We start from the raw sequence: 27764 nt of genomic DNA, 5'->3' as shown, positions 1-27764 counted from the left end.
GCCCTGAAGATGCCTGAAGAAGACGAACTTTAACATCAGACAGGTGTCGTGTCGCTGATGAGCTCTTGCAGTCCTTACTGAGAATCTCCACAACACAGGACCTCACAGCAAACACAAACCAACAAAAAATGATGCCAGGCGTCCAGCTCTGACAAAATGACACAAGGACAAAGAAAACAGAAGGAGATTTATTGATGAAAAGCACAGATTTTATTCATATTTCAAGGTTTTGTTTATGTTTTGCAACATTTTCCTCGTTTGAATGTGTCTAATTTTGACAGGATATATTTCTATGGAAAGAAATATTTTGGTATATTTAAATTTAAGTTCATTTTCTTTACATATAAAATGACATAAGAGTAAAGTGATGACAAAAAATGTTTTTCTTAATGTGTACTTTTCTTCTAACTTGTATAATCTTGACAAGACATATTTTTATGGAAAGATAAATATAAGTTATTTAAGGTTAAGGTTAAATTGTTCTGGAATACTATTTCATGTCTATATTTATATGTATATTTGTGTAAAAAAAGTTATTTATTGAAATGTTTAGTTTTAGTGTGTTCAATAAAAGTTTATCCTGTTCGGTTTTGGATTTTTTTTATTTGAAATGGTTTATTTCAAGCAATTAAGTAGAAATAATACACAACAGCAATATAATCATCAGTTATACATTCATACAGTAACTAATCAAACTTAGGATAATTAGACATATTAATAAATATTGCTTGAAAGGGAGTGGAAGGAAGCCCTTTGGCCCTTTGAGCAATCGAGTTTGACACCCCTAGGTTATATAGATGGTATATAAAAGTAAATTTAAAGTATACAGCTTTTCTTTTAGCATAAACTAAATATACTTGTTGTATACTTGTTGTATGTTTATTTGTTTTATTTTCAAGCTCATTGTTGTGCTACTATTTTGACTTATAATCAAAATTGCCAAGATTAAATAAAGCCTTATATCATTTTTTTTATCAAAAAAGAATATATATATATATATATATATATATATATATATATATATATATATATATATATATATATATATATATATATATATATATATATATATATATATATATATATATATATATATAGTGTCTCGTGTTCCTTAACTAACAATTCACATTTACGTACATAGTGATCTTTAAAAACCAATTTAACTGCTTTACATTTTCTTTTGCATTGAACACGCAAAAGCGAGAGCAGGACTGTTTTGACCCTCACGGGATGCTATAAATCGAATGCGGAAGTGTACTAGAGGACTTCAACAACATGTAAGCAATATTTAATAGATATATCGTGTTTAAGGTTGTATTGCGACTGTTTCTACTCTAAAAACTGCTATAATTTTATTCTTTTTTTACTCTTACTTCATAAAAACTGTTTTTTAAACTTGATAGTTCGGGGGTAAGTTAGCAAACTTGGTTGGTTAGAATGCCACATCGGCGCTTTGACAGTTAACGTCACTCCAACCGGAGAAAAATCAGCCTTTTGTGCTGAACTTTTGGTTTTAAAAAAAAGTGCAGAAATCCGATTTTTATCTGTGATTCTTTCCGGCTTTAAATAAATCGGACAAACGACAAATAACACGAAGAAATCATACAAAAAAAAGGTAGATTTGCGACAAAAAACTTTTCCCCTCTCTACTTTACTACAAAAGCCTTAAGTAACTCTACCTATGTCAGTCTCATGATTCTGCAGCAAACGTAGTGTCAATAAGTGTTTGGCAGAAACAAAACAAAAAAGAGAACACTAAGTTTTTAACCCTTGTGCTATCCTAGGCACTTTAACATTGGGAGGTGGGTCATCTAGACCCACTAGACAGTGCTCTGAACCTTTTTCTTCAATGATTTGTGATCTTCACTGATGTCCATGAAATCTTTCCACCTTTATCCACCTTTGTCATGGTAGGGAGAACACGTCAATGTAAGGGTGGGGTCATCTAAGATAGCACAAGGGTTATCCTGACTAAACGCTGTTTTTATTTTTGAAAACCTATGTTTTCAACCCCATTTCCCCACAGGGGTTGACTATGAAGAAATCCTGTCCTCCAGCTGATTGACAGGATGACAGGAAGTTGGTGAGCGCTCCCAAGGCTTAATCTGTGTTTGGAAAAGGTGGATTTCAAGTCAGCCATGGATCGGGAGGAGGAGGAAGAAGATCTGACGGTAAAAAGGAGCCAGAGGGAGACGGATGTGTTTACATCCGTGTGTTGCCTGGGCTGCCTGTCCCGCGTCAACCTCCTGGTGGCGGTGTGCGTGGGCATGTACGTCCGCTGGGAGGTGACCGACGAGCCCACGATCCTGGTCATCTTCATCCTCGGCCTGTTTGTGCTGGGCATCGCCAGCATCCTCCACTACTACTTTGCCATGGAGAAGGCCAGCCTCAGCTTGTTCCACTTGTGGTTCGGCTTCCTGCTGGGACTCCTGTGCTTCCTCAACAGCCCCACATTGAGCTCCAACGTCAAGGAACTGGTGGCCAACTATCTCCTCGTAGCCAGTGCCGCCATGAAGGCGGTGTGGGCCGTAACCGAGCGCATCTGCGGCACTTTCTACCACAAACCCACCTTGCTGACGACAGTGGAGTGGCTGGAGCTCCTGGGGTTTGCCATCGCCAGTACCACCCTGCTTCTTCACAAGTCGGTGGCCATAATAGGCCTGGTTGTGGCTCTGGGGGCTCTAATAGTAGACTTGAGGATGAAATCCCTCCTATCTTTGCTCAATTTGATTGCCTTTACCTTGATGACCTCGCTTGTGTTTTTTCCCGCTTTGGGCATTCCGGCGAACCCGTTTGCCTTAAGCTGCTTCTTGAGCCGGCTGCTGTGTGAGCCCGTGTTGGATCTGTACTTCAACGGGCTGGGGCCGGCCGATCGCTGGATGCCGGTGTTTTCGCTGGGGAGAGTGTGGAGGAGGCTGTCCCTGCTCCCTCTGTGCCTGACCGAGCTGGCCTTCTTCGTCTTTGCTGCCTTGAAGGTACCAAATGTTCTCTGAAAACGAGGGGCCTGCAACTTTCAACACATAAAGAGCAACTCTGATGAAAATGGTGTTTTTAACATCTTCTTGCTGCATTTTTCTGATGATGGAGGACATAAATCACTGTCATATATCATTGCAACTACAGCATTTTTTTGTTAATTAAGTGTATAATAAAACACCGGACAGAGACTTTTGGCAAATACAAATGTTTAAGTCATTACAACAATCTGAATTGCACATACATTAAATATAGAACACGTATATTAGTGACGGCATAATAAAATAATAATACAAAGTAAACAGTAACTAGTGCAACATTTAAAAAAAAGCTACAATAACATAACAAAAATGGAACAAAAAAATAGCATCACAAACATATATATTTTAAAATAAAGGCAGTAATAAAATAACAACATCACTAGCCAAAAAAAAAAACAAAAGTTAACAAAAGCAACACTGTAATAAAGTTAAGTTTAAGGTTTTAAGTCCCATTCGTTGTTACGCACTTAGGTATGTGAACCATTTCGTGGTTTAAATACAAAAATTTAAAGAACACAAGAAAAAATCCTGGTGTTGTGTGCAAATATTTGGCTCTGTAAGGAATCTCTCCGCTGCCCAATGAAGCAGGGAAGGGAGGGGCAAAAGGTGCGAGCAGCAGCTGGTGGTGCAGCTTCAGGTTGCAGACCCCCCCCCCTTCCGTCTTAAAAGATGAAAAGTCGTCGATGGGTATTTTAAAAATAAAAGCCTCTGTTGTTTTCCCATTTCCACTTCACAGCTCGGGCGCTTGGAGCTGTGGTATCTGGTCATTCCGGGCTTCTGCATCTTTGGCCTTTTCTGGGCCATCTGCCACGTCATTTTGCTGATAACCGTTTGGGGCTTCCACACCAAGCTGAGCGAGTGCCAGAAGGCTTGGCGGGCCCACCGCGCCAGGAGCCAAAGTCTGGAGCAAGTCATGGCGTCCCGAGGCATCCGGCACTTCTGCCTGATCTCTGAGCGCCTGGTGTTCTTCAGCCTCCTGTCTACGGTCATCCTGGGGGGCGTGTCCTGGCAGGTAAGAGTCTGCGTTCCTGCTTTTCTTTTTCTTTTATTTGCGGTGACACTTTTTGAAAAAAAAAAAACTTTATTAATATTTCACAGAAAAAGCAAAACGAGAGAAAAAAAGTCACAATGTAGCTGCTACGCCTCCACTGAGCACTATTGTGCAGGCGACAAAAAATGTAAAGAACAAAAAATCAAAGCTGCGAGCTTCATTGTACTTCACCCTCGCCCCACCCCACCCCACCCCCACCCACCCACCACCTTCAGCGAAATAAAGTCAACATTTTACACTTCACCGTCATTCTGCTTCTGAATCGACACGGGCGGCGGCGCGCAGTCCGGAGCTCGCCACTAAAGCGGATGCACTCCCACTCTCGTCAAATGAATGTAATTACCTTAATATCCCCCCTCCCCATCTACTCGCATGAAGAGCAGCAATAACTCACTTAAGATTATTAGAGGCTTGCCTCGCGAGAGTCGGGCCGGAGTCTTCATTTATTTCTCACGCTTTCTAGAGTCAGGATGCAAACTGGGCTGAGAAGGAAGGCAGCATGTTTTTGGGTATCTGATGAATAAACCCACAAATGTTTCAGGAAGTCTTATTTTTGGGCTAATATTATTATTGAGGGTTATTGGTTGGTCCCAGCCAAGCCCTAAAAATATATACCTTTAGAACACCTATTGAAATTTAAGTTACAATGTTTAAGCTAATTTACAAAAGCAATGCAAATTTTCGGGTATGTTTCTAGCATTGACTGACCCCTCCCCCTTTGCCTCCGAGAGCCTCCATCGACTGTCCAAGTGCTTTGGGATGTGGGAGGGGTCAACAGGTGCCCCTGGTGCTAGTCATTAACGCCCACTGGTTCCATGAAGTTCCATAGACGTCTTTAGAGAAATGATTTAATTATTACTCATTAATTTTTAGGTGTGTGCGGAAAAATCGATTCGGCGATATATCCCGATATTTCATTTGGCGATACTTGTATCGATTTTAAAATGCTGTCAGGACGATCTTTCTTTAACTATTTATGAGCGACTCTTGTTTTCCACTTAAACCCCAGACCACTAGTTGGCAGCAGCACCCACTGAGCAGCTCTACGCCACACAAAACTACAAGATTTCAGCGAGAAGCAGCTTGTTTTATTGTTATTTTATTGTTTTATTGTTATGCACTACTCAGTTTTTACTTGGGATGGGAACCGAACTGAAACTCTGTGCAACGCTGCTGCCAGTATCATATAAAAAAGCAGATTGTGGTGCTTTGTAGCGGCTCGGATAAGAACGATGTGAAGCGCTGCAGTATCGTATCGTGAAACCTGTATCAGGGTACATATCGTTTTGCCAGACTCTTGCCAATACACTCCCCTAGTAGTTATATTTGTCAGAACAACAAATTTAGCTCTACTTCATGTTTTTAACTTGTTCTTGCTCCTTTTTTCCTAGTTTTTTCCTTAGCGCCAGTTTTTAAAGTTGTAAACTGACCGATCAGATGCCTCTGTAAAACTATTTGGTCCTTTGATTCTCATATAGTTGGTAGTTCTTAAGATTACTATTAGTCGGGTGAAGGTAGTTTCTTTTGTTCGAATATTTTGAAGGAAGGAATGAAACCAAACAAACAAACTAGCATAAATGAAGTTTTGGGGGTTTGGGTTCCATTCCAGTAAAGTTTGCTAACCTTATATAAGGTCTTCCATCAATTAATTATACTTCCTATCACCAGTTCTTAAGACCTACAAAAAAAATCCGATTTCATTAATATTTTATCTTGAAAGTGAGGCTTCAGACTTCAAGACTCTTTTGTACCTGTTTAAAAAAAATCCTTGAAGTGATGAAGGAGCAGAGCATTGATTTCATAAGACCGACAAAAGTGTTCCCTCTAATTTTTGGAAGTCAGCTTTTGATTGCATTACCATTTAGTGAAGAGACCCCCCTGAAAAAAAGACACGGCTTAACGTTTCAGTTTATTGTAAAGGAAATGTTACCTTTATTGTCAGAAGTTGATGGTAAATCTAGATTTTTTTTCTCCTTTTTTTGTGTGGTTTTCTGTAGAAACTAATATAGTGACGCATGATAGTGCTCTTTTCAGGTCATGTGTTTAAAGGCAGTGTCCCAAAGCTACTAAGTACATTTTGTTCATATTGTGCGGATGAAAATTATTCATACGTAAATCTAAGTGGAAATAAAAGGGAGAAGTTGTGATCTTTATGTGAAATTTTCACAGATGCATCACGAATAAACCATGTTAAACCTCAAAAGTAAGAATAAACCACATAAAGAACACGTAAATCAATGTAGAACATGTAATGTGTGTTTTAGTGCGGTTTATATGCAATTCATTAGTGATTCGTGGGTCAATTTCACAATTTAACGTGATATGTGCGCCGTAAACGCAGAATAAAAGTTATATATAAGTGGTACATACGTGAAGCGGCGTGGAAAGCCACAAATTCCAGCACATGTGTGAGATTTACTTGGTAGTAAGCTACCTCAAATACACGTAAACTGCATGATTCTCAAGCGACCTGAAAACTTTGAACAGCTCAAAACCAAATTCACATAAAGACCCGTCGGCCAAAAACCTCGACGGACATCTGCGGACATTGGCGAATGACGGAGCGCAAGAAACGCAGAATTATCACTGTGAAGAATAGTTAGAAACTGCCTTTAACTTTTATTACACTAATGGTTAAACTTAATTCACTGAGCATGTATTGTCATCTCAAAATTATATTACATTTGAAGAAAGCACAGCCAAACTATTGTTCTAACAGTTTCTTCCCATACTCCCTCTTTTCTGTGCATGTTTTCTGCTGAGCAGGCCTCAGACTTATCTTCACTTTAGCCTTGGAGCTTCTCTCCAGCAGTAACCTGTGGGCGTGATTTTCACACGAGGTCCATCGGACGATCTTCTGAATATGCAAATGCAGGGTTTTTATACCAAAGCCCATCCCTGAGCTCGTTGGTTCGGACTTTGAATGTACCATGTTCATCTGTCTGTCCCCTTCGTGTTTGTGCGAAGTAAAACCTCCACAAAAGCTAAGTAACTGTCTCTGAGTCCTTATTCATTATTTCTGTGTGTAAGAAACTGACGGGGTAACGAACCTAAAAATATTCCTATTTTACAGTCCTTTCTAGAAAATCCAGTTTCTTCACAATCACGAAAGACCGAAAGTTCGTACGTGGAAAATACGCAAATGTACGTAGTGGCTCTGTGACTTAGCTTTAAGATCTAGTGTGTCATATTGTTCAAAAAACTTAGAAAATGGCTTCAAAATATAGCAACTCGTGAAAATTATAGCAGGATAAATTCTATTACGTTCAATTGTTTTCGTTACCACCACTGTACTGTTTATCTATGTTGTATACATGTCCTTTTTGTGTCCATTGGATGGGTGATTATCTGCACACGAGTAAAGCTGCTCTCAAGGACATGCTTTAGTATTTATTTATTTATCAGGTCACTGTGACATTGGAAGCACCATGACAATCATCAAGGGATCAGCCAGTTGTGCCTCTGTTCTACGTTTATTGAAGGCGATCTCTTCACTGTTTGTTTTGATAAAGAATTAGACCAAAATACAATATAAAATGCATAAAATGAAACATCACTTTTTCACTTCAAATGTGTCAGGTTGGGAGGGCTGGTAGGCATGAAGGACCCAAAATGCAGAGACGGGAGGCACACGGTTCCAGGGCAAGGGGTTTATTAAACTAACAAAAAGTGCTGCAGAGCAGGGAAACGAAACTAAACGTACTGTGGCCCAAACATGAAAAGATGCCAGAAGACGGTCAGGGAAGAGACGGTAATGGACCAGCACAAGAGGACGGCAGAGACAAGACGTAAATACAAAACAGGACTGACAAGACACAGGTGAACATGATCAGGAGAGATTGGGACCGGGGAAGTAAAACTCGAAAGCATGACAAAACAGGAAACTTTCCAAAATAAGACAGGAAACAGAACTCAAACATGAGAGAAACAAATGGGAGAGCAACAACCAATACAAAGAAACCCAAACCATGACGAACGCATCTGTTTCAATTAACAAAAACTGGTTTTAGAAGTTGAAATAGCTTTTCTTTTTAAAGAGATTTTTCAAATTTTGCAAAAGCTCTTTTAAAAAAAAAGGCCATGAAGTGATTTATTTATGACTATACTTACAAAATACACCATAAAAAAGGATTTTTGGTTTCAGAGTGAAGGTGTAAAAATTATACGCGCATTTTAACTAAACTAAAAAAATAAATTGAACAAATAAAATTATTGCTAAAGAGTTATTAAATATGTTGCATTGTTAGAACATCATTATTACTCGTACCCAAACAGAGATATTGGTCTATTAAAGAGATAATAACATTTTAGTTTGAAAAGAGGGTGGGTCTGTTGTTTCTTTTTCCCGTTTTGCTGGATTTGTTACCAAATTGTTTCGATTCATTGTTTTTTTCTTTTTTACACACATTTAAAAGACTTCAATTTTTTCCAAAGAAGTTGTAAAATCCCCCCCAAAATGTCTCTTATTTGACACAGAATTTAAAACAATTTTGTTTTTCTGCATTTCTTGCCAAATTGTTTTCGATTAAGTTTTGTTTTATCAGTTTTGCATCATATGCTAAAGACTTAATACTTTCCAAATCAGTTGTAAAATCTAAAAAAAAAAAGTCTCGTATTTCATACGAAAAATAAAGTAAAAACAAAATCCAAACGGTTCAAAACAAAAATCGTTTTAGAATTCTTTATAGAATTTAAAAAGAACTACCGGTACAACAATCTATTCATCCATCCATCTTCTTTAAAAAGTTAAGACGAACGTGTTACTAGTTTTTACTTTGTAAAGAAGCTTTAGACGTAAAAATTAGGGCTGGATGTCACCAATAATTTCGAGAATCGATTCAATCCGATTCAATTCACCAGAGCTTGGATTGATTTGATACATGAGTCTTTCTATCCACTCAATTCAATTCAATTTTGAATTTACACAGTTTACACAGTTAGACATATTTGTATAGAAATACATTAATAATCTCTTTATGTTTGGAAGATATTCATATTAATCGTATACAGGTCACATACTGTTAATATTATGAGTAAAATAATAAACCAATAAAATGTAACTGTATAAGTTACTGTAACTGTATAGTATACAGCTCCAAGAACAGGGAATCAAACCAAGAATCTCTTTAAGTGAATCTTAACCCACATTCATAAAAAGAAAAAAATCTCTACAGTTCATCTGAAGGAGAAGTTCATTACGTTCTTCAGGCCTTTCCCACTGGGGAGAAATTTTCATCCATCATCCGTTAATACATTTTTTAATAACTCCCTCCCACACATCTGCAGATGCGATGATTGTCGGCTCTGCAACTTTCATATACAAATCTACAAATCCACCGAGATTAATCACCTACAACCGAGAAAATCCCTCCGTATTAAAGCAGCTGCTACGTTTCACTCAAGCCCTTCTGGTCCGGCCTTAAAAAATAAAAAAAAATCTCCACAAATCTGTTGTGTCATTTAATCCTGACAGTAGAAATCCAATAATTACATGATGTTACTTCATCTTGATTTGGGGCATAAGTAATGAACTGTGACTACCCTATTTAGGGAGAACTAACTGGTGCTTAGTGAAGAGGGAAACACTTTGGAATAAACTCAGCACCAGTTCCTATAACAGGGATTTTGACCAGGGCTTGTGTGATTTTTAGTTACTGCATTGATTTTCTGTAGTGCATGTTACCCTCTGGTTAATCTCTTACGACATGGCCTGCATGGTTAGCATGGCATGTTTTATTTTGCGGTTCATGAACAGGGTGGTGAGATGAACCCTCCCGTCTGAGGGCGTCTGATGAAGAAGAAGTTCAACTCCGAGCCATGCAGAAAGATGAAGGATCTCTAGAAGATTTGAGACTTTAAAAGCCTTAGTCTCATGCACCTGCATGGGGGTTGATCTGTGTAGGTGTTGCCAGTTTTTGGGTTGTCCGGCCGTTTGAGGGTCATAGAGAGGAGTAGCTGCATCTCAGGAGGAACGGAGGTGTGTTTTGCCAAGTCACAGCCATATTTTGTGCGTTGCACATGTAAAAAAATTGGTCATATGTGAATATACTTGGAAAAAGTGTGAAAAGTTGTGGTCTTGTGTGAAATTATCACAGATGTATCACAAATGAACCACGTTAAAACCACAGAAGGAGAAATAAACCAAGCAAAGAACACGTAAATCAACGTAGAACATGAACCGTGCGTGATTACTGTGCTGTTTATTTTCAATTCATTAGTTATTCGTGCATCAATTACGTAATTTGAACATATGTGCAACGTATACGAGATATAAAAGTTATAGATCGGTGGTACTTGTTTGAAAAGTCCATTATACATAAGTGGAACGATCATGGCTAGACACAAAATCTTTTATGCATCTTGCAAAAATCAGTCGCAATTGTGCAAGATTTATGCAATACTTGCGTAGAAACTACGTAAAATATGCGTAAACTGCGTAATATTTAACCGACTAAAATATTTTTTAACAGCTCAAATCTGATTTTATGTGAAGACCCATCAGCTGAACACCTCAACGGACATCGGCGCACATCGACAAATGTCTAACGCAAGAAACACTTATGAGTTAATTAAATCATAAAAGACCAAAATTGTATTTGTGGAAAATGCGCAAAATGTACGTAGTGGCTGTGCGACACAGCCTTAAGGACTTTTAGACATGTTTTTCTTTTTTTGCAGGCTTCCAACGGTCTCTTCCTCAGTGCTCTGCTTATTGTGCTGCCGCTGGAGTCTCTGGCTCACAGTTTGTTCCACGAACTGGGCCGCTGCCTCGGAGGAACTTGTGTCGGCTACGCTCTGGTCATACCTACCTCTTACTCCAGGTACAGGTGGTGCTATTTCTTTTTTTGTTTTTTTTTAGTATGTTCTACCTTTTTGACTGGTACTTCTTTATGTACAACAGTAGGCCTGCACAATATACCGCAAATTTATCGTTATCGCAATATCCAGCTCTGCAATATGCATATCGCAAAAGACGGCGAATATCGCAATAAATCGCAAACCCAAAATGTGTTAAAACAATCTTCTAGCAGCTTGAAGCATTTAACGAATCAAATAAATCCCTTTATGCTTTGACCAATCAGATGGACGCCTTCCCATTGTTGACCAATCAGATGGAGGCCTATTATGTTAGATGTTTGTCCCCCATGTCGATGAGGGTCAATTGGAGTATAATTTTTAAACTGTTGCAATGAAATGGGAATGATGTTTTTGTTTATTTTTCTATTTGTTTATTTGCCGCAAATTTATCGTTATCGCAATATTGATCACTAATATCGCATATCGCAAGTTTTCCTCATATCGTGCAGCCTTATACAACAGTATTATGTAGACTTTGTTGTTCTAACATCATGGCCCAAAAAAACACTATTTATATTATTTAATGAACAGCATGTGTGTGATTTTACCTGTTAATTTGTATTGGGATTATCTGAAAGTTCTGTAGTTGCGGTCGTGTTAGTCAGTGGACCTCTTCAGAGTGAGTTTTTACCCAAATAAGGAGGGTGGGTGGGACAAATAAGTGGTTGTAGACATCAGTAGACTGGTTCTATAATGTTTTAGGTCATTGAAAAGACTCTGTTCAACAACAAAGGAAAGTTAAAGGGGGTCTCGCGCGTTGACTATGGACAGCGGGGCACGGTGGGATCAAAGTGATGCAAAGGTTCTGATAAAACGTAGTTGTTTTCGGGTTGAAATCCATACTCTAGTGGTAATCTTAGGAACTGCAACTTGTGGTACTTGCCGGTTTGTTTCAAACCTGAAAATAGAAGGTTGGAACGTGACCAGTTAGGTTGCTCTTCAGCAGGGAAATTAAGCAAGTCATTGAAAAGGCCAACCCTGGTTGGAGTGTACTTTTTCTTAAAAAACAATCTAAAAATCTAGCCAGAATACATTTTTCATAAATATAAAACCCATCTTCACAGGTATAAAGTTATTGTAACCAGACTTTGTGTTTTTTTTAGGGGAATTGAAGGATTCACTTAATTTTGCGTAGCTAGCCATAAAGTGGTGGGTTGGTCACTTGAGTTACTTTTGCTTTCAAAGTAGCTTCAAACAGGAAGTCAAAATGTTTCCAGTCGGGCTTGATTGTCGTGCCTCTGATCATGTTGGAAGAGATGGTGTCATTATATTGTCTGAATGGTGATGGTCTCTTTTTATTACAGTCGATTATAACACGTTTTTATTTCTTATCGCAGGTCACTTTTAAAGAAATCTGACATTTTTTGTTGTTTGGGAATGGTCAAGAATTGAAATGATTTTCCTCCTCACTGTTCTGTGTTGAGCCTTCCAGCTGGTTGCTGGTTCAGCTTTCAGAAGGCATGACATTCCTACTAGTGTTTAACTCTCCAGGTGGTTTTGGATTCAAGTCCACGTCCCGCTGAAGTTGCGGACACTCTGTATGCAAGACTGTGTCTGCAGGTTCCTTTGGGAGGACTTGAGTGCATGATGGGAATGCAGTAATGTATAATCAGCTGATGATGGCCAAAGATCATGTTTTCACAATCAAGACATCCCTTCTGGGAGATGAGAGAAACTGGGGACTCTGTTGAGACTAAAAGTAGAGCCAGAAAGAATAATAAAAAAAAACAGCCAATACAGAGTGAGAGATGAACTTGTTAATATTGAGAAAAGATGGAGTTGGAGGTAAGTAGGGACAGACGGGGGTGTTTTAGAAAAAAATGAGGGAGTGGTGGAGCTCTGTGAGAGCTGTGGTAAAGGACTGAATTTTTTCTTTCTTTCTTTTTGAGATGAAAGGGAGTGTGTCACAGAGAGAGATGTGGGGAGAATCTCAAGCTGCAAGCAGTGGCTCCCATCGGCACCATGCGATCTGAGAAGATTAAACGGCTTTAGGGGAATAGTAAGACTGTCAGGTCCAGCATCGTTTTTTTCTGACCAAGTGCATCTCACAGCGCAGACTCTGCAGATTTTGTTGATGCCACTTCATGGGAAGAATTTTGTGTTAATAAGGCAGCTGTGGGGCAGAGGTAGAGCGGCCCCCCTTTGAATAAAACATCACAGGTTTGATTCCCGCCTCACTTGCTGTATGTTATCTCAGCTGCCCAGTCAGGGGGGAGTTTATTTAACTACATGCTGTCTGGCATGTCTTTTTTCTTTAGGGAGAAATAAAAATAGGTGTAAAGGAGAATAAAAAGAGGTATCTGCATTTTAGCATTCAAGAATTTGACTTTTTGACATATTGTAAATCTTCGATAGTTTACGGGAGCAACATGAAGCACCAATGTGTTACGCTGTATAAATATTAACTGTTGCATAATAGTGCAAACTCGATTTTCTCTGTGAAAAAATTCAGCTGATTTACTTGAACATTTTAGTGCTTTAAAGTGTAATAAATAATAACGCGCTCTTTGAACAACCGTAACTTTTGGACACTATTTTAAAAATAATTCCAGTAGGGACCGACGTTTGCAACTTAGCTTTATGTCAATATGCAACACATTACTAGCTTAATAACGGCACACAGCCGCTTTTCATCTCATCAGAATACAGTGTTCCCCCGCATATTCGGGTTTCACGATTCACGGTTTCACGTACCCACACATTTTTTTTTTCAGTCACATGACTCCTCCGGTTCATCACAAAAGCTCAGACAACCCAAGACGGTCGTATGAAACTTTTTCCAAGGAGGGGAGCGGAGATAAAGATCACGCCGGCCCGTCTGCTTCTCCGCCGGCTGCTAAAGAATATTTCACAGCGAGCAACATCTGGCTCCAACACCTCCCGAACTTTGTGCCCCTGCATAAAGAAAAGGCATCAGCTAACTCAGAAGTGCCCATGATACGCTTAGGAAGATTAATGCAGAATTATCATTCGGATGAACAAATGATGGATGAAACCGGCCACTTCTGGAAGAAGATGCGCTCTCCCACCTAAGTGGTGAAGGAGGAAGTACGGGCTCCTGGCTTTGAGGCACAGAGTGACTCTCCTAATGTGCCTTATAAAGTACACTACTGTAATTGCTCAATAATCTCCGTATTCACGGGTGTCTCTGGTCCTTAACCCCTGCAAATACGGGGGGAATGCTGTTCGCACTTTTATACACTTCACTGCTACTCAGAATCTGCTGGAATCATGTTAATTGCATAAACAATTGAGGAGTTATGGTAGTCGAAAGAATGTCAACACTGGAGCTAAAGCTTTGGTGTTTTAAGGGCTAAAGTTAATTTAGGCACTATGGTTATAGGAGAGGAGGAACAAATTACTTATGCACAAGATCTGAATCAAAGGTACTTGAACCTTTGATCGTGTATTTCTTTACTAATAAGAACTGACTTTCATCTATCTTAACCACAGACCTTTTTCAGTTGAAATCTTCATCGTCTCAATAGGTAGTTTTAAAACATTTCCTGCATAATAAGTCTTTGTGTGAATTCACATTCTTGAATTTGTCACATTTGAATGAAGAAACAGCCTCGGCTGTATCCCTAAACTAAAGCAAATGTGACCAAAAAAAATTCTGTACAGTAAATAATATTTTTTCATCGTCTTGGAAACTCTGCAAAGTTAATTATTGGTGCTTATAAAGATGTTTGTGTTGCAAAAAATGTAGATTTTTAACATCATGATATAGCCTTCTGAGACATAAAAAACACAACAGGATATAATTCAAGGTTATCTCTTATCCAAATAACTCGGTTAACAATAGTGCATCTAAACCAGAACAAAAAATCAATATGGCTGCATGGAACTGTGAATGGTCTTGACTTATATTTGTACCTCATCATCTGTTTATTTAGATGCTGAAGCCAAAAATCCCATTTTTCCTACATGTTTTTTTCTCTCTCTCTAATAAATAACATCAGGATTCCTGCCTCAGTTCTTGTTATTCTCTGATCCTTTACACCTTTTTTTTTGTCACCGCCTTTCATTTAGATTCTGCTGTCACTCCTGACGTTGATATCCTTTTTCTTTTTTTTTTAGAATATCATTCTCCCCTTTCTTCCTCCTTCTGTCTCCTCATCTTTTATCTTCTCGTACCCTTCTTTTTCTTTTCTTTTTTTCTATCTTTATCGTGTGGGTGACGGCTCCTCCACCCTTCAATCTATCATCGTCCCTCAAACCAAAAGCGGAATAACATAAAAGAACCTCCAAGCCATTCATCTTTCACTTGTTTTCCGGTCCTAATATCTCTTCTATCCCTGCCTACAACAAGCCAACTAATCTATATTATTATATTGACTGTTTATTATCTGTCTTTTTGACCAGTTCTGGGGGCCAGCCATCGCCTTTACCCCCCCAATACGTGCAGGAAATGAATCTCCGCTCTACGGGAATGCTCAACAACGTCCAGCGACTCTTCTCGCACCACATGATCCAGACTTTTGGCTGCGACTACTCGACCAGTGGCGTTACTCTGGAGTCGGTGCAAAACAAGCTGCGCACTTTCCTAGAGCTTCGGACAGCGGACGGACCGCGGCACGACACCTATCTGATTTTCTACAGCGGACACACAAACAAAAACTCTGGAGCCTGGGCTCTAGCAGGTGAGAGTGAAACACCACAACCCCTTTGTGTTAAAAGTCAGCCTACACCGTGTAATCTATTGTTTTTTCACTCAAAAGATTTGCTAATTTTCTAAAGTATGGCGTTTTTTGGAATATGAATTGATATCATAAGTTGCAGTGGCTAAAAAAATACACAATAAAGACGAAAAAATTATATGTAAGTTGCACTTTAAGAAGACATTAAACAAAATTCGGGAACAAGATTGAACATTTCATTTTGAAACGTGTATCATAATAACAAAATAGATGACAATAGACTGAATATTTGCCCACTTTGCTAACATAACTGTATTTACATTAATAAAAACTAAGAGGATTCTATGTATGTACATACTATGTATAAATGTTAAGATAACCATAGTATAAAGTACATGCTAACAAGTATACTACGCTTTTTATATTACTTTATATCACTAAATGCATCAAATTCTTCATCCTTTGTGTCACTTTTGAATAATTCTGCCAGACTGAGCGACTGTTCTTCTTCTGCGTTGCTCTCAGTATGAAATACTGCTTTTTATTTTAAACAAATATCACGTTTAAGTCTCAATCCCAGCCAAACTATGCAAAAAACTGCGACTTATACTCAGAAGAATAGACAAAAACCACAATATTTTGTGACTGCCAGTTTCTCTTTTAATTAAACCTTTTTGCTAACTGATCGTCTATGAAGTAATAGTCGGCAGTGGGGTAAATAATTACTTTTTAGATACAGGTGTACCTTCAAGCCATCCTAATATCAAGAGGGCCCACAAATGTGTGTAATTGTATCTAAAACAATTTTTAAAAAATCAAACGGGGGTCTCAGTTATCATGGGATTCAGTTAATGGAATAAAACTGCGAATTAAAGTAAAAAAAAAAATGAATGAGAACAGTAAAAATGAAGTAATTTAACACTTCAGACGAGATGCGACCCCCAAGACTTACAGTATAATGGTAGCTTCCAGTAGAAAATAGTGACTGTTTTTAGTCTTAACCCCAAAAACAAACTGTCAAGGACGGAGTGGATGAGTGATGATTTAAGGTTGTTTTGATGTTACGGGTCAAAGGTTGGTGCAGTCATGGTGTCAATCATGAGCTCCTCTAAAGAAGTCAGATTTGAGGTCGTTTCTCTCACTGCAATAAGATGACACATGAAACCAGAGTTTTTCTGAAGGATATAAACTGCTATTTTTTTATATTTTTATATGTATATATACATATTTTAACCTGTGAAGAACCTTGTGTCATTGTGCAGAACAAAACTTAAAAACAAAAAAACAACAACCAGTGAAGAATGCTTCATTTCACGATCAACAAAACGCAAATGTACACAGAACTGAAAAAAGTCTCTGTTGGAGTTTAGATCTAAGTTATCCAAATGTTGATCTTACTTTGTCGGCATCAGATATTAGTTGTTTAAATATATTTGCAGTCATCACATCGAACGCGAGCGAGTTGTGCGTTAAATTTGCTTCTGCCGCTTCCTTTTTGGCTGTTTGCCGATAGTATCAGAAAGTTGCGTCCAGCAAAGTTAACCTTTTTGTCGGGGGCTCATTGCTACGTTACTGAAGGCATGGTGCATGAATAGCTTGGGTGAGGGATAGCATGTCTGGGTTTACGCGATCATTCAGAGAGGCTTCTGAGTTCTGATGAGATCGATAACCCTTTCAGGGGGAATTCCATCTCTCTGTGGTCCAGTTAACATCTTCCCGTCCGACATAATTCCATATACCAAAATATTTAGAATAAAGGTTGTCTTCCTTTTGTTTCAAAACAAATTTAAACAAAGGTCGTAAAGCTTGCGACAAGCACAAAATATAGCAATAAGCTTTTTTTTTCCATGTTAATCATAGTTTTTATGCATTGTTAACGTCAACTTGTCACCACCAAAACCAAGTTCCTGATTGGCTGATGGAAATAATTGCCAAAGTTCAGTTGTTTAGTCTTCCAACGTATGACATTTTGGTCTTTTGTGACGCATGCGTGTTACACGTTCGTCGATGTGCGCAAATGTCCTTCGAGGGTTTCGGCCGATAGGTCTTTACATGAATTCAGTTTTGAGCTGTTCAGAATTTTTGGTCTGTTGAGAAATTACGCAGTTTTTACATAGAACATACACAATTATTACATAAATCTTACGCAGTTGTGCATTATTTTTGCGAGATGCATCCGCAAATTTGTAGCTTTCCATGACCGTTCCACGTATGTCTAATAGACTTTTCCCCCCTATATGCCACCGATGTATAACTTTTATATCGCGTTAAACATATCACACATCACGTTAAAATTCCGCAACTGATGCACGAATGTTGTGCCAGGTTCGGCTTCTACTTTGATTTACGTGTCTTTTGAGTTGTTTATTCTTACTTCTTCTGTGGTTTTAACGTGGTTCATTTGTGATACATGTGTGTAGATTTCACGTAAAGACCTCAACTTTTCTGACTTTTTCCACGTATATTCGCATATGACCAATTTTTATCCGTGCAATATGTGCAAAACGTACGCAGTGGCTGTGTGACAAAGCCTTTAAATTGACAAAACATTAAAACCGGCTACCCCTGACACGCAAATTGTATTTGGTGTGAACTCAGTATTAGGACATTCTTTGAGGCTTTGCACACCAAGGCACTTAGATCGCTAATATTGACATTTGAAAACAAGCCATTAAGTCAATGTTAAACAGCCTTTTCTTCTGTGGCATCTCTTGTAAAGCATAAAGTCTTTAGCAGTTTCCTTTTCATTGTGGCTCATGCCAAGCTCTTTTCAGGAGGTGATACAGGAGAAGAAGGTATCAAATGTCAAACATGTCTAGCAATTGCACTACACCAAACCAATCCAGTTCAAGCCAAGCAAGGCAGTTATAATGCTCAAGGCGCTACAAACAATACATTTAAAGGATTGAGGGCGGGTAGGACCTCTGATAAGTCTGCAACGATGCTTTCCACTTAAGAAAAGACAATCACAGTAGGTTATAACCATGTCAGCTTCAGTTTCTCTGCATGGAGATTGCTTTCTGTAACACAGAAGAAGAAAAAAAATCCCTCCTGAAACATAATTACCTTCCTGAGAAAGCGGGTAGCTTTCAGGCTTTGGATAATTGTGCATGTTTTGGAGAAAGTGAGATTGTTTTGGCAGAAATCCAGATTGGACGTGATTTCAGGTTAGGTATTTAGACCATTGACTGTGAAAGCAATGGACAGCTCAAGCCCTCCCTTCTCGTTTTCCCACGAGAAGTCACTTTGACTATGACTCAGAGTGACTCAGACCAATGACCGTCATTTCTTGGATATAAATGACCGGCATCGCTTCTCATTTTTCGTATAATTTTACGAAGCAGTAGTTTATTTTCATTAACAGACATTCAGTCCAAAGCTTTAGTTTGTTTCTTTTTTGTGAGGGTTGCTTTGGGAGCAAAGAAGGTGGATTGGCTACAGAACTCCTTAACCCGTGTGCTATCTTAGATGACCTCACCCTTACATTGACGTGTTCTCCCTACCATGACAAAGGTGGATAAAGGTGGAAAGATTTCATGGAATCCATGGACACCAGTGAGGTTCACAAATCATTGAAGAAAAAAGGTTCAGAGCACTGTCTAGTGGGTCTAGATGACCCAACTCCCAATGTTAAAGTGCCTAGCAGGGCTCCAGACTGCGAGCAATTGGTCGCATTTTGCGACCAAAATTTGAGAGTGTGCGACTGACTTTTACATCCAGTCGCACATGTGCGACCAGTAAATTTGCCTCCCCCACCCTTCGTATTTTTTTATACATTAAACGTGGAAGGGGCACGTCAATGATCAATGAAGTAATCAATGAGACGCGAGCGCACACGCACGCAGGCAGACACACACACTCGCGGACATACTCATGAAACGCGAGCACGTACACTCTCGCGTGATACCTGTCTGTGAGGCGGCCACTGCGTGTGAGAAGAATAGGGAAAGCCACTGAGTGGCTAAAATGCGTGTAGGGGGAGGGGCCTAGAGATAATCGAGTGCACGTAAACATCTGTGGGAAGGAAACGGAGATGATATTTTGCGGCCCCCGCCTTAATATGAAGGTTTAATGTTACTGCAGCCCGCCAGTTTGTATGAATGACACTTTTTCATTGTCGTGCGCGGAGCTGACCAACCAATCACAGTGGGGTAAATGACTCTTGGGGGGCGTGACAATGACAGGGTTTGAAAGCAGGACACCTGACAGCCCCCTCCCTCCCCGGACCACATTAAGGAGTTCCTTACTTTCCTTTAGAACGTATTTATTCGCTCGTAATACATGCAGTCCGTGCTGAACTTTTCTCTGGGCCGCACAGAACCGGAGGAAGGTTTAGGTTTTGGTTACGGTTACGGCGGAGCATCAAACGGTTATGCACGGCCGTTACGGCAGCACACCGCTCCCGTCCCGCGGGAGTCTGGTCAGCTGAGGAGAATAAATGTCCCACACGTACATGCGTGACAGCTAACGGGGCTTGAACTTTAAACCCGCTCGAGCAAAAACAACATTAGTTTTAGACTCACTGAAAATACGTGGGGAAAATGCAACGATAGACGTGTTTGAGATGAACCGGCACCTCGCCTGGATCGTTGGGGAGGCCAGGCCGGGGGGGGCTGTGAGATGAAAGCGAATCTGCAGCAAGACTGAAGGAGAACAGGAAGTTGGAGTTGTCCTTAACATTCAATTTAGTTTTAATATTCTTCTCCCCCTTAGTATGATCTGTGTTATTATATATGTTATGATTATTTTAATTTTTTGTGATGTATGTAGCCTTTTTTAATGAATTGGTACTTTAAATTATTTTAATTAATCCCTCCACTACAAAAACCATCAGGACACATGTCCCATAATGCATTGTTTTGTAGTCTGTAGGGCAGCTTTCAGTCAGTTCAGTTTCCAGCTGTGTTCGGGTAGGTTTGCCCCTTGCTCCCACCCCTTTCTCGCGATATTTTTGTGATGATTGACAGTTGATGTTGGAGCAAAAACAAAAATATATGTCACACACCAGGTGATCTGCACAGCGTTGAGTTCACCTGGGTGATCTCAAACACGGTTATTGTGCATCTTGGTTGCACCTATTTGGTGTCACAAAGATAAATTTCCATCCGTTTTCTTTACTTTTTGTACTGTCATGACAGCGATGCTTTTGTCAGTTTACCTTCTTGTTGCATCTTCAAAAGTGCAGAATAAAATGTGACACTGAATTTGAAACAGCACATTGTAATTTCTGCATCTATTATTAAAGTATTTATTAGTAATACAGTGGAAATTAGTAGATTTGGTTAGCATGTTGATTTACGGTATGCGCCCCTAAATATTCTGGTTGTGCCCCTAAAATTTTCAGTTAGGGGCCACTGTGCTCCTAGTGAAAAAAGTTAGTCTGGAGCCCTGCCTAGGATAGCACAAGGGTTACATGAGGAAGTATTTTCATTGGCCAAGAGTCTGCTGAGAAAACATCTAGGTTGAGAATGGCATTTGTGTGTTTTCCAACTTCTAAAATAAAAGTACAGGATGAAGAACAAGTTCAATCTGTTGGAAGGATCATGGTGATGTATGGTAGCCTTAGTGATTAAACTGTGATTTTTCCCAGAAAATAACATTTGTATCAATTAAGCGAATCGTCTATCATGAATAAACTCATGTGCAGTGGGATTGGTGCAGACGATTACCATGGCTTTTCTCAAGATTTGTCTCCAAAAGTAAAGAAATGCATCGACAGAAGGCAAAAGCTCCGTATTCTGTTGTATCGCAATGTCAGTGTTGCTTAACAATACAATGACAACAATTAACAAAATTACCAAAATTGCATAAAACGATAAATAATTTGATAAGGGGGAAATTACATGAAAACATTACAGAAATCAGAGTTGTTTATAAGCCAGGGAAAAGAAAGCTCTATATATCCAATAGTAGACTATTCCATGACTTTAGCATAGTAATATAATAAACTCCTTTAATGGAAGTTTTTTTGAGTCATAATTCACAGTAACATGCAATTCTCAATTTACAATTTAAAATGCAATTCAGGCCTGGAATACAAAAATATATTTTGCAATTTAGCATTCAATATAAAAATTTACAATTCAATATGACAATGAAACAAAAATTTAAATAAAAACAAATCAATTGCATTGTAAATTGAAAAAATTGTTTCTGATGTCATAATTTAAATGACAATGCATTTTACAATTTCACAATTCAATGACCTTTCGTTTTAAAAATGTTTTGCAATGTACTATAAAATATTAACAAATGAGATTTTAACACATGATTTGCCTTAAATTAATGTTAAAGTAACTTAAAATCTATTGCATTGTAATAAACCATATTGTTTTTGAGTCAAAATGCAAATGAATTTGCAGAGCAGCGTAATGAATTACATAAATCACGCATGTAACACGAAAGATAGAAATTTCAAATGTGGGAAATGGGCAACATGTATGTAGTGACTGTGTGACACAGCCGTTAGATGTCATCGGCCAAAAAGGTTAAAGCTTGATTGGACGGAGATTAAATTGTTTTTGTTTTTTTTAAATGAAACTTTGACCTTTTCTTCCTTCCCGTCTTCCCGTCCCTCTCCAGAAGGTCAGGCTTTCCACCTGGCCCAGTTAATCGAAATCTGGAAGGAGAAGAACGCCGACCATTGCTCCCGACTCATCATCGTCTTGGACACGGAAAACTCCCTTCCGTGGGTTAAGGAAGTCCGCAGGATGGAGGGCGTCTACGTGGCGGTGCAGGGGGCTGAGTTTCCCCACTCCAGGGTCGACCCGGAGGCCGGAGACGCCCCCTTGCTTGGCGACTTCACTGCCGAATGGGTGGAGTTCAACTGCAACTCGACCGGCGACACCCAGTGGTCGGAGAAGGGAAGAACAGTGGTGGCCTCGTACGGCGTGTCCAAACGATGGAGCGATTACTCCCTTCACCTTCCGACCGGAAGTGACGTCGCCAAGCATTGGAAGACCCATTTCCCGAAGGCCACATACCCTTTGGTGCACCTGTCAAACTGGTGCTGCGGCCTCAACCTGTTCTTGGTGTGCAGTGTGTGCCTGCGCTGCTTCAGGAGGTGTAAGCTCGCCTGGTTTCCTCCAGCGGTATTGGATATCGGGCAGGGCATTAAGCTGGTGCAGTCATAGACGATGAAACCAAAATGTTACGTGTTTGTTACCGGGTACAAGAAGATTCTGAGAAAAAGGTCCTATTTTTTTGTTTTTGTTTCTTTTACTTTTATTTTCACAGATTTTACATTGTTTTTACATTAATAAGTCATCATAATTTAAAATAATTGTTTTGTTTTGTTTATAAAGGGATCTAGGACGTGGAAAGAGGGTCGCACAACTCTTAAGTTACTGAGAAAAAGCAATAAATAATCAAAACCTAAGATATAACATATTTTAGTATTGAGTTTCAAAATTCCTTGGTATTTGCACTTTTTTTTTTAGCCTTTAATAAAACTAGTTGATGAAAAAATGTGTGTTTCGACTGATTACAAAAGTCTAACTTTTCAGCTAAAACATGCAGAAATGTCGCATCTTAGAGGTGGGCGCTTCCATTTTCTCCACTTTTTGGTGTAGACTGTGAAGATGCTTCAGACGTTTTTGGGCTTCAGGACTTTGTTTAGTACAACTGAAGCACAATCAAGCCTAAAAAAAAATCTATTTTACAGAGTAAAGAAAACAAAGGCATTCCTGGGAACAACATGTGAGTAGATTCAGTTTTAATGTTTTCCAAGAAAAGGTAAATATTACAAATGTTTTTGCCTTTTGTACTGCTCATATAAGGCATTTGACCTTTGAACCATAATGCCTTTATTTCTATGTTTTCTTGCTCCTTGCCTCTTGGCGCCATCACCTTTAGTTCTTTCTTGTCTTCTTTCTGCAACATGAATTCAGATTTGGAAAGGTCTTCATCGCAGCTAACCTTTTATTTTATTTTTTAGAAAAACTGATATTACTGACCAAATCCACATTCTGTGTCATCTTGTTCATTTAAGCTAAGAAAGTCATTTTGGTTTGCAGAAAAGTCAGTTCTTCTTAGCTGCATTTTGATGCTGCATTGTAAGAAGCCTTTTCACCAAAGTATTTTTATAGGTATATACATTTGTATGTGCCCAAATAATCCTTTAATTAATAAAGTTACAAAACAACAATGTGTTTTGCATTCCAGAATATTCTTTTAAAGCAGGCGTGTCCAAAGTCCGGCCAGTGGGCTCCGGAAATAAAATTGATCATAGGCGGCCTCCAGCACTTTCTAAGAACTGTGTGTACAATTTCTTGATTATAATTGGGTAAATGATGTTAAAAACTGTGCCTACTTGACCTTTAGAGCCTTAAGGGCCGAACGAAACGAAAACTTTTTTTTGGTTCTATGATCAAATCTACAATTCCTTTAAATAAAATACCTATTTGTGTTATTTTCTGTTCACAAAATTTAATCTAATAGTAAATGATATATATTTTATATGAACAAAGATTAAAAGTTGACGGGGGAAAAAATCCAGAATTTTTAATTCTGGTCCTCAATATGAAAATCATAGTTATTTTGGTTCAAATGTCTTTAAATGTATTTTTGCCCTAGATAAAAAAAAAAAAAAAAGTATCCAATTGCAAAGAAAAATGTCATCACAAACTTCATTTGCAGCTTATTATTATTGAAGCATGTAGACCCAAAGGTTGAGTCTTGGATATTATCCCCTCACTAATGCTACAGTCCAAAATACAACTGCCACCGCGTGATGGCGAGGCATCAGACACCCCCGATTCTTTGTAAATCCTTATAGGCGTGGTCATGAATGTAGACGTCAGCCAGGAGTGGGTGACGCCGGTGAGAAATCGGGCTTTGATTGGGCGATTTTTGTCTCAGAACGGCGGCCGTCCGTATCAAGTGTACCAAGCATATGTAAAAAGCAGGCCACGCTGCACCACTGGCCATTGCCAACTCAGATTGTGAGCTCGCATTATATTAGTGTTAATTTACAGAATTTTAGACAATATGCCTCCCAAAAAAAAGGCAAAGCCCTAGAAAGCCTAGGTCCAAGCGGTCCAGCCACAGCAGGAGTCTTCATCGGATGAAGGGCATCAATGGGGCATCAATGCCGTCTCCCCATTAATATGCAGGACCCACGGTGGACGGGATCGAAGGCAGCCTGAAATCAGCCGATCATCAGATGATTTACTCACTGGACATCTATCGCACGCCTCCAAAAGTGTCGGGATGGCCACTGACCCATGTCAAAAAATTGTCCGGTTGTTGTAAAATTCGAACTTTTTCTTAAAACTATAGCGGCCGCCGTGCTGCGTCGTAAAATGTGACTGCCGCCTCCCGAAAACAAATGCCAGCGGTAGCCACCTGTTGATACTTGACTGTAGTCTGAATTTGGCCCCCTTTGCAAAAAGCTTAGACACCCTTGGGTTAAAGCTTCACTGTAAAAGAAGAAGCCAGTTTTATGGAGTCTCTAGCGTTTTAATTTCAAAGTTTCAATTTTAACTTATTGTTTTTAAAGTTAACCCTAATTTTATATAGGGGTGGGGCTTTGAGCCGGAAAATGGTGACAGAATTCCCGCTACACAACAGTGAGTGTTGTTGCCACCGTCCATCTCATCCCTCCTCTGATGTGGCAAAATCTTTTTTTTTTCCACTCAAGTTTGTAGTGTTTTCTATCATTTAAAATTTTTATTTCAAATATTCCTTTTTAAAAATTTTTTACATTTCTTTTAAGTTTACAATCTGTTACTTTTCAGTTTAAACTGTTTTCACTTTTTTGGGGGGTTTTCCATTCACTTTAAATTCCCACTCCGATCATCTTTTGATCTGTTGTGAAATCATTACCAATGGTCTTTTGATTAGGATGATACAGTTTTTAGCCAAAATCCAAAGACCTGTGTTGTTTTCTTGGACATTATTTCTGCAGAGCAACAGTAGTTCCAATATAAAATCGCCTCTGAGTTGCGGAGGGGACCGATGACACGGAGCAACCCCGACCCGCCTTTTCCCTCAAAGTTGCTGAAAGCTCAAAGCAAGGAACTCGTGGCCCTCCCATCATGTTTTCTATGGAACAAATACGGTCTTTGTCAAATGGCATTTCTTCATCTGCTCCTGATTCCCAACGATTTGAATAAGGAAATACTCAGAAATGCAATCTGAAGTTACATTTTCTTTCTATATGTCCTCCATCAACAGAAAATACCACAAAAACATGTTAAAACACCATTTATATCAGAGTGGGACTTAAAGTTGATCCTGATTTGATCCCATGCAGTTCTGTAAAAACCGCATTTCTGCCACCTTTTGGCTGCACGGTGGCGCAGTGGTTAGCGCTCTTGCCTCACAGCAAGAAGGCCCCTGGTTCAAGTCCCGGCTGGGGGACATGAAAAACAGAACATCAATGGGGGACCTTTCTGTGTGGACTTTGCATGGTCTCCCCGTGTATGCGTGGGTTCTCTCCGGGGTCTCCGGCTTCCTCCCACCATCCAAAAACATGCTTCATAGGTTAATTGGCAACTCTAAATTGACCCTTGGTGTGAGTGCGGGAGCGAATGGGTGTGTGAGTGAGGACATTCTACCCTGCAACAAACTGGCGACTTGTTCAGGGTGTCCCCCCTGCCTTCGCCCACAAGTGGCTGGGATAGGCTCCGGCAGCCCGTGACCCCGAAAGGGATAAAACGGTATAGAAAATGAATGAATGCCATCTTTTTAGTTGCTATCAACATTGAAGAAGCTGTTCTAGTAAATAAAAGCAGACAATTTATGAGAACTGTGATCTCTGGGCTTTCGCCTCTGTTAGCCTCAGTGAACGGTTGGATGACTTCAAGACTTTGTTGGATTCTTAATTTGTCTTTTAAAGCTGTGCTTTGGCCAGCGTCATGCTTCAGGGCTGCTTGCACAGCGCAAGCTTTGGGGACTCTCTTAAAAGAGAATTTATTAGCATTCACATTATGAGAGGAGCTTGGGGGCAGGGTGCCGTAAACTGCAGCCCCCCCCCCAAGAACAACCTCTCGGAGACCTGAATCTTCAGGCATTTTCTTTTTTTTTTCTATTCAATGACAACAAATGTTGCACAAATGATTATGTTTGATAAATGTGGGTGCATATGCTTGTCTCAAAGATTAAGCCATGCAAGTACGTAAGTACACACGGCCGGTACAGTGAAACTGCGAATGGCTCATTAATATTCTACTAAGACAGAAGATTATTGTTCAGTGGTTAACTCAAGCGAGGCCTTCTTGTTTGTGCTGTAACTCCTGGTGGGTTTGTTTGTCCCCCCATCAGGGAAACCTCACAGGTTTTTTTGCAAGTCCAATTATCCCCAAAAACGTGAAATTATATGCAAAGTCAGTTCTTTAGTCTCCTAACATAGTAGTAAAAATTAATTTTCATTCTTATTAATTGTTGTTAAACTACTTTTAAACAACGTATTTGGACACAACAACAGTCTCAAGTTTCGTTTCAAGTCTTTGAGGTCAAGTCTCAAGTCAAGTTTCAAGTCCTTGAGGTTGAGTCTCAAGTCTTTGAGGTCAAGTTTCAAGTCTTTGAGGTCAAGTTTCAAGTCTTTGAGGTCAAGTCTCAAGTCAAGTTTCAAGTCTTTGAGGTCAAGTTTCAAGTCTTTGAGGTCAAGTCTCAAGTCTTGATCCCATAGGATAGCACAAGGGTTACCACCGTCAGTTCATGGAACAAAATAGGTGGCTGGTTACTCATACAGGTCAGTTCTTAATTCGAAACACTTACTGTATAAACACTTACCGTTTGTTTCAAAAACCTACATTGATCTAAGTTTTTGTATGAGATAAAACTAATATACTAAAGTGTGGATGTTTTTTTAAGTGCATTATCCTATGTAAAACAGCTTTAAATTGCAAAGTTTTGAAATAAAGCTAACAACAAATTTCTGCTTCTTACTTCCCAGTATGTCATTTTAATTTTAATTTATCTTTTACAATTATAGCAACATACAACAGCAACAAAAAGACACTTCTGTCATGGTGCCTCTGTCAGACTCCTCCCCCCTCCCTCCTCTGCTCCTTCCGGACGTGACCAGCTGACTCCACTCAATCTAATCAGCAGCTGCTTCTTAAGGAGATCTATCGCCAGTATTCAACGCCAGTTCGTTGTTCCTACACGGTGCATAGTCTGGTCTAGTTTTTCGATCTAGTTTCATGTCTTTTGCTTTCACTAATCTCGCTACGCCTCGCCCACAGGGTCACT

At 39.3% G+C, this 27764-nt stretch overlaps 1 protein-coding gene across 1 annotated transcript; it reads left to right on the top strand.

The window, feature by feature from the left end:
• Positions 1–1192: 1192 nt before the first annotated feature.
• On the top strand, positions 1193–23714 carry tmem168 (transmembrane protein 168). The gene is made up of 6 exons (XM_023952443.1): positions 1193–1277; positions 2027–2975; positions 3754–4029; positions 10747–10889; positions 15292–15569; positions 22149–23714. The coding sequence occupies exons 2-6, from the start codon at positions 2139–2141 to the stop codon at positions 22697–22699; spliced, it is 2085 nt and encodes a 694-aa protein (XP_023808211.1). The 5' UTR covers positions 1193–1277; positions 2027–2138; the 3' UTR covers positions 22700–23714.
• Positions 23715–27764: the final 4050 nt, after the last annotated feature.

This window comes from Oryzias latipes, chromosome 23 (genome assembly GCF_002234675.1).
Source record: "Oryzias latipes chromosome 23, ASM223467v1".
Lineage (NCBI taxonomy): Eukaryota > Metazoa > Chordata > Actinopteri > Beloniformes > Adrianichthyidae > Oryzias > Oryzias latipes.
Note: the sequence above shows the minus strand (reverse complement) of the source record. Positions and strands in the feature narration are given on the sequence as shown.